Raw genomic sequence first — 6,917 nt, 5'->3', positions numbered from 1 at the left:
GGCAGATGAAATTGACATGGCAAGATACAGATGCTGAAATCTGACTGGACCCCAAAAAAATTGATCATCAAAAGCTGCTATGAAATGAATAGAATAGATTGTTAAGAAGGAATTTATTCAATCGCATTGTGCAACCATTAGAATTTAATTTGTAAATGCCGAGGAATCAACTCCTACTTTAGAAAACATTTTGATGTGAAGTATCTTGGTATTATTTTTTTACATCACAAAAGTATTTGAACACGGGGTGTGGAGACTTTTTTCATGCACTGCTCTCATGCAAAAAAAATAAATAAATACGTTTCCTTTAAATTGGGTTCTTGTCAGAGAGTAGAAAAGCCCACAGAAGAGCTTTTGTTCTGCCTGCTGACAGCTCAGGCTGGGAGAGTCGGATTGTTTTGGTACGATGTCAGAACAAACAGAGAATTCCTCTCGGGCTACGCCTTCCTCTGCTCTCTAACGCCGTTCGACCGGTTTCCCCATGACAAACACGACGTGACAGCGGTTGGGATGCCCCACCCCGTCCGCGAGGGTTCGCGAGTCGACATGCGCCGGCATCTGGAGCTGGCGGGCCTGGGTCTGGCCCTCTCTGGGTGGCTCTGCGCCATCTTGACTCGCTGCATGGCCTTTTGGACGGTCAGTGGCACTTTGGACAATTCTACGGCCACGCTACCGGCCTACTGGGATGGGGTGTGGCTGGAATGGGATCACTGGGACCTGGCCCACGAAGGGCAGCTGCACTGCTCATTCTACCGGTCGCTCATGTCCCTCTCCGGGAGTTTCCGAACATGGAGGGCCCTCATCATGGCCGCGGTGGGCGCAGGTGCTTTTGCCACCGTGGTGGGTGCGGCCGGAGCTGGGTGGTTCCCCAAGCGGGGGCAGGTTAAAGTGTTCTCCGGGGCCACGTACATTTTATCAGGGATCCTTATTCTGATTCCTATCGCTTGGACCTGCCACCACACCAGCCATCGGTTGGAGGGAGCCCTGCACCTGAGGAGGGACTGGGGACCGGCGTTGTATTTGGGATGGGTCGCCTTTGCGCTGACGATAACTGGGGGTACCCTTCTCACCACGTTGTGTCCCACCGCCTCCGAGGGACCGGTCCAGGCCGTGGAGGGTTCGAGGCCGCGACATCCGGAGGAGGCGACGCACCCGCTCAACAGGATCAACAGGGCCACCTTCACCCACAGCCAGTACCAACGTGGGTCCGTGCCCATCTGATGCGGAGGTTGTGGGGTACCCAACCATTCGTTTTTGACAGAGCTGGACGTCATTTGTCACGGGTGAGCTGATTTTGAGCTTTATCACTCAATGGCCAATCACCGTGCACGTACAGTAAACTGTGTTTATTTAGTTTTTAGTCCCACCGGCAATAGGTGAAAATTTCAGATTATCTTTCCCCATTAGAATGACTGGAAATGTCATCAATCCGTTCCAGGCACACAACAAAATTCAAGAAAAATGTTTGTTACATGTTTTATATGATAAGAGAAATAGCACTTTTTAATATTGTACTTCCTAAACACATGTAATAACATAATTGAATAGAATGTCATCTCAGTAAGATGCAGTCATAGTAGTCATTCGCTGTATGATCTTATTATTCGTCGACATGTTGGTTTACCGTTTGTGCTCAAATGTCCGTTGCTTAAAAGATTAAAACACTGTGACATAGATTCGATTTTTCACCAATGGTGTTTAGCATTGCATGTTAGCATTAAGCTAAACAGACTGTTGTTCTAAACCAGGGGTGTCAAACTCATTTCACATTGTGGGCCACATACGGACTCGGTAGATGTCAAGTGGGCCAAACCATTAACATTATATCATACTGTGCTATAAATCACCAAAATATCATCTCTTTCCTTTGTTTTGGTCTCAAGAAGCATTGATTGGCGCTTTCATATCATTTGCTGCGTTGGGACTATCTCGGTGATAGACTGAGACTGCTGTTTTCTTCCCTGATCAAAACAATGTTGTCTTCTACTGTGATCAAAACAGTGCGCCCCCTAGCGGATAATCCACAACTTGGTTTTTTATTTAAAATATCCATTCTGTGTCTTTAATGTATTTTTTTTTCCACTTTTAAATGATCCCGCGGGCCGGATCGAACCTCCTTGGGGGCCGGTTCTGGCCCGCGGGCTGTATGTTTGACACCCTTGTTCTAAACTATCAATGTGTAATTCTTAGTTTTCTGTTCCATTTGACCGTTATCTTCAACAGAGAGTGGCAGGAAACAACTTGAAGCCTTTTTCCAAGAACAAAGAAAACAATTCTTTTTTTTTTAATTTTGGGGTAATCAACAACTTGCATCTTGAAAAATCCGTTAAGTCCAGTCATGAAAAAGTATCATATAGCATCACTGTGAGGGGGGAAAAAAAAAACCAAAACACTCGCCTAATTGGTAAATTGGTTACCTTTGCCATCCGAGTTTGATTTTTTTGTTTTGTTCACAGAATTTTTGGATATACGAACTTTTTTCTCAGTGAAGAAAGAGAAATTCAAATTCAATTTAAAATCTACATAGCAACAAGCGTCCACACTTAGTTTTACGCTGAGTCATAAGTGAACCTAACATGCGTGTTTTTGCAACCCATGCAGGAGGGCCTGAGCTGAGATTCGACCGCAGACCATGTCGACGATGAGGCAGCGGTCCAACTACAAGCGCACCGTGGTGCCCACCCACCAAAACACATATAACTCGCGCCCATCTGCCCTTTTCCTATACTGTCAGGGAGGCAAGTGAGCTGTACTCCATCCCAATTTTTTTTGTTCCATAACAAAAATTTCAAACTAATGAACCAGTCCTCCAAAAAAAGTTGGGTAAAAAATAAGCCATTATTTGTGTCAAAAAGGGACCAACTGCGACATGAGTCAATTCAACCATTATTTTTAAACAAAAAATTATTTGGGGGGGCTGTTTTGAGCAAAAAAATAATAATTGGGTTGAATTGACCCAAATAGCAGTTGGTCCCTTTTTGAGCCATAATTGGGTTATTTTTGACCCGCCTGCCTTCAGAGTATAACATGATGATTTGGGAATGTTGGCTGAAGTACTGAAATACAAAGAGAAAATCCAGGCAAGCATGTGGAGAAGATACAAACCCGGAGCCAAGATTCAAACCACGAACTGTGAAGCAAACATGCAACCCACTAGGGTACTATACTGTATGAAATTACAATTTAAGTCAATAATTTGCGTCATCGTTGATTGCATAAACACTGCAGAGAGCATTCTATGTGCCATATTACTGGAACGTGTACAGGATAGAGAATGTATGAATAGTACAAAGACAGTAAGGTGTCACTCTTAAAACTACTAGGTCAAAATGAACCCAAATTGGGTGAACCAGCTAATCCAGTGCTGAGTCCAAATAAAGGATCAAGCCAATTCTGAGTTATTTATACCCAGCGCATTGGGTTGAGGATTTGAGGGGGTGAAAACTATGCACAGTCGAGTTAAAGCTAGCAAAAGACGGGTTATCACGTTATCTGTGTAGCCGTGGTTAAAAATACTAATTTGACTACCGTGGGTTGAGGATTTGAGGGGGTGAAAACTATGCACACTGTCGAGTTAAAGCTAGCAAGAGATGGGTTATCACGTTATCTGTGTCGCCGTGGTTAAAAATACTAATTTGACTACCAATGTTTTTTAAGAAGCATATCAGGTGTCACCACAACGATTCACTCGCATGTTGCTTCAGCTCTTCAGTCCAATGTGCTGGGTCAACATAATTAACCCTTGGGTAAAAGTAACCCAATCTGCTCAAAATCCACAGCTACCCAGCAAATGGGTTAGAAAAAACAACCCGCTATTGTTTCAGTGTGTGTTAGAGCAGACTTAGTGACTGTAATTTGGGTATACATTTATTTTTCTCTCAAGTTTACATTCATTATTGAACATTCAACTCCATTTCCCCTCCATTATTTCGTTTGTTGACCCCCTGGAGACCATACCAGTATCTCTTACATGAAGCAAAAAACATCACCAAACAGAATGTTATTTGATTCTAAAGACTGTATGAAAGAGGTTGTGATGTCATTCATTGTGGGCATTGTGAGAAACTACGTTAACTTTTGGCTTGAACTTGAGTAAAAAAAAAGAGTGCTGTTATGAAAGATGTCTTTGCATCAGAGCAGACTCCTCATGCATTAGTATTAGTTAATACGTTTTCTTGTAATATTTTTCCTCTTAAAATGACCTCTTTATCATCTTAAAATGACCTTTTTGTCACATTTCAAGTTTACCGGTATTTCTCACGAAAAATTCACATATCACTTTATCGTTGTCCTTTTTTTCCTCATAGAATGTATGACTTCTTTCCAAACATCACAACTTAATTCTTGTAAAATTGACTTGGTCTCATCTTATCTGAAGAATATTTGTACAATTGTGTTTTTGTGCTGAGTGTATAATTTGTTAAATAGTCTTCTTTGTTTTAACAGACTTGGCCAATGAAGAATTTCCGATTCTTAACCTGTGGACATTGCGAGAAACGGCTTTTCACTTGTTCTTGCTCGAAAAGAAAGTGACATTGTGAAATAGGCATTTGCATTTTACATGTGCCCGTAAAACAAATAAATAAAAGAAAAAGTGCTGCCAAGCAAGGATTCCCAAAGAGTATGCGAATAGCATAGAGGGGAAACATAACGAGAAGATGAGTGTTTATTGAAACTGAATTAGTGCTGAGCTTCTTTTTAAAATGATGGAAGATATTCCCTACAGCTTCTCATCACCCTCCTCAACGTCCTTCAGATTGATGACCTCCACCGAGCCTCGGCCTTTGGTCTCGCAGCGGATCAGCTCGCCGAGCTCTCTGTAGCAGCCGGGATCCACCAGACACATCTTAAAAAAAAAAAAAGACAAAAGTTCACATTGCCCTTAGATAAGAAGGTGGGGGTGGCGTGCGACGGCCATCTTACAATTTCCAGGTTCTCCTCAAAGTCTTCGCTCTCGACGACCTGCAGGAGCGGTTTGAGCTTCTCCTTCAGCCGCTTGGCCTCTTTGCCCGGCAGCAGAAGCCGCAGCCTCATGTGAGCCCGCTGGATCTGCATTGTTTCCTTCAGCTGCCGGATCACCTCCAGAGCCTGTTCGACAACGACTGTTTATTATGCACCCGCCGTCAAATTTAACTTCAGGCTTGTTAGATTCCGCTCTTTTTTTTGGAAAACTCTGACGATGCTCTTATAAAAAGTTATTGTAATGTTAAAGTGTAAAATTAAAAACATTCACAAAATGGTTCGTTTATTCATTATGAGTTTTTTTCTTGTTATATTACGACTCTCAATAAACTCGACTCGTAAAATTGTGAAGTATCTCAAAATGTATTTCTCCTAATTTTAGCACTTTATTCCCCATTATAATGCAACCGTTTAACCGGAATTCAGCTTGAATTTTGTTAAATTATGTATTTGCAAATTCCATTGTTGTGATGTTTCAATGTTATTTTTTATATAGTGGGAACTTTATTTCTGTAAAATTGTGCATTTTCTTCTTGTAATATTATGACTCTTTGATAAAATTGAGAATTATTTATGTATTTATAATTCAAATTTTATTCTCCTTACAACTTTATTCTTGTAAAACTGATTGACAACCAAAGTGCATTTTTTTTCTCATCGAACGTCTCTGTCACCTCACATTGAAACTTTGCGATTATAATTGTGGCTTCATTCTCGTAATTCTCTAATTTTATATGGGTGATGATAGTTTTTGTTTCCTGAGTGAGTATGGGGCATCCCATGCCACAAAGGCACCGCCCATGATGTCTTCACCTGCTGCTTGGTGCTCTTGTTGGCCTTGACTGAGTAGTGGATGTCCTTCATGCCGCGCTCGATCAGGCTGACCGTGTATGGCCTCTTGGTGTCAGGGTTGACGCACTTGTCGGCAACGATGGTGGCAATGTCTCTGAACATGGATTCCAGCTGACTCTGCCGCTCTTTGTCAGATACCTGGAGCTCCCCTTTGGCTAGGATCTGTCCGTACGCAACACAAAGGAAAGCGGTCAGAATGATGTGCATTGAAGCCTTATTTTCGAGTGCAAATGTATATATTACACTGGAGATTGTTACTGGACCTGTTTGCAGATTTCGGTCAGGTCATCTGTGCCAAAAGCTTTGCACAAGTCGTCCTTTTTGGCCACCTGGCCTTTGGAGACATTGACGAAAACAGAATTTGTCTGCAAAACTTCATCCAAATCTTTCTCTCTGCGGACAAAAAACAAACCAGTGACAGCTTTCTGTTTGACATACAGCTCATTTGGAATTGTTACTTGGCTCAATAAAGGTTGAGAATGAACAACATTTAGGATATACACGAAAATGTATTAAGACAACAACATTGACAAAGGGAGAGGCAATATATATGCAGGACTGTTCAATATCAACATTTGACGCTTTACTTACGCTCCGGAGCGCCAGCTGAGAACTTTATTCTTATAACAAGCGATTTCAAATCGCTTGCCTGCTTTCTTCATCCGCACCACCGCCACATTCGTCAGTCGGATTTGGTTAGTCGGTGTGAAAATAGACATTTTCACGTCTATCTACTAGTTTTGTTGAGAATGAAAATATGTTGTCAAAAAGCTGGCCTTTGCGATGCACCTTTTCGTGTTACTATAACTACAGTTCGTTAAGAACCAAGAATGGCAAACAACAGTTCCGCTTCAAATGACCTTAAACAATTTAGATGCAGTAAAAAAAATCAAATAAACCAAAAAGCAACTAAATATTTTCTTAGTGGAAAAAGATATGAATTGTTTTTGATAACAGCCAACAACAAAGTAGATGAAAAGTAAAAATCCAGTCGCTGTTGACGTTGAGACCGTCAAGAAACAGTAACTGCGAACAAAATTTCCGTGTGTGATGACGTTTTTTCTTTACACACACGTGGAAAATGCCGTATTTAAATTGAAAAA

The 6,917-nt window shown here is 41.7% G+C and overlaps 2 protein-coding genes across 2 annotated transcripts; one reads left to right on the top strand and one right to left on the bottom strand.

The window, feature by feature from the left end:
* The first annotated feature begins 341 nt into the window (after positions 1-341).
* Positions 342-3,068, top strand: LOC109510769 (claudin-4-like). Its single transcript, XM_019861328.1, has 2 exons — positions 342-1,283; positions 2,602-3,068. The coding sequence occupies exon 1, from the start codon at positions 511-513 to the stop codon at positions 1,219-1,221; it is 711 nt and encodes a 236-aa protein (XP_019716887.1). The 5' UTR covers positions 342-510; the 3' UTR covers positions 1,222-1,283; positions 2,602-3,068.
* Positions 3,069-3,849: 781 nt separating this feature from the next.
* sbds (SBDS ribosome maturation factor) lies at positions 3,850-6,683 on the bottom strand. The gene is made up of 5 exons (XM_019861333.1): positions 6,406-6,683; positions 6,078-6,207; positions 5,776-5,976; positions 4,924-5,088; positions 3,850-4,846 (listed from the first exon to the last, which is right to left on the bottom strand). The coding sequence occupies exons 1-5, from the start codon at positions 6,531-6,533 to the stop codon at positions 4,721-4,723; spliced, it is 750 nt and encodes a 249-aa protein (XP_019716892.1). The 5' UTR covers positions 6,534-6,683; the 3' UTR covers positions 3,850-4,720.
* Between the last annotated feature and the right edge of the window lie 234 nt (positions 6,684-6,917).

The sequence above is a fragment of the Hippocampus comes genome, unplaced genomic scaffold (assembly GCF_001891065.2).
Source record: "Hippocampus comes isolate QL1 unplaced genomic scaffold, H_comes_QL1_v1.1 scaffold122, whole genome shotgun sequence".
In the NCBI taxonomy this organism is placed as follows: Eukaryota; Metazoa; Chordata; class Actinopteri; order Syngnathiformes; family Syngnathidae; genus Hippocampus; species Hippocampus comes.
This window is presented reverse-complemented; position numbering and strand designations above follow the sequence as displayed.

Bases quoted from the DNA above. Each gene is read 5' to 3' on its own strand.
- LOC109510769 (XM_019861328.1), top strand. From the start codon at position 511: ATGCCCCACCCCGTCCGCGAGGGTTCGCGAGTCGACATGCGCCGGCAT.
- sbds (XM_019861333.1), bottom strand. From the start codon at position 6,533: ATGTCTATTTTCACACCGACTAACCAAATCCGACTGACGAATGTGGCG. The intron at 5,977-6,077 runs GTCCAGTAACAA...GCGTACGGACAG, and splicing joins TGACCGAAATCTGCAAACAG to ATCCTAGCCAAAGGGGAGCT. The intron at 4,847-4,923 runs GTAAGATGGCCG...TTTTTTTTTAAG, and splicing joins TTGAGGAGAACCTGGAAATT to ATGTGTCTGGTGGATCCCGG.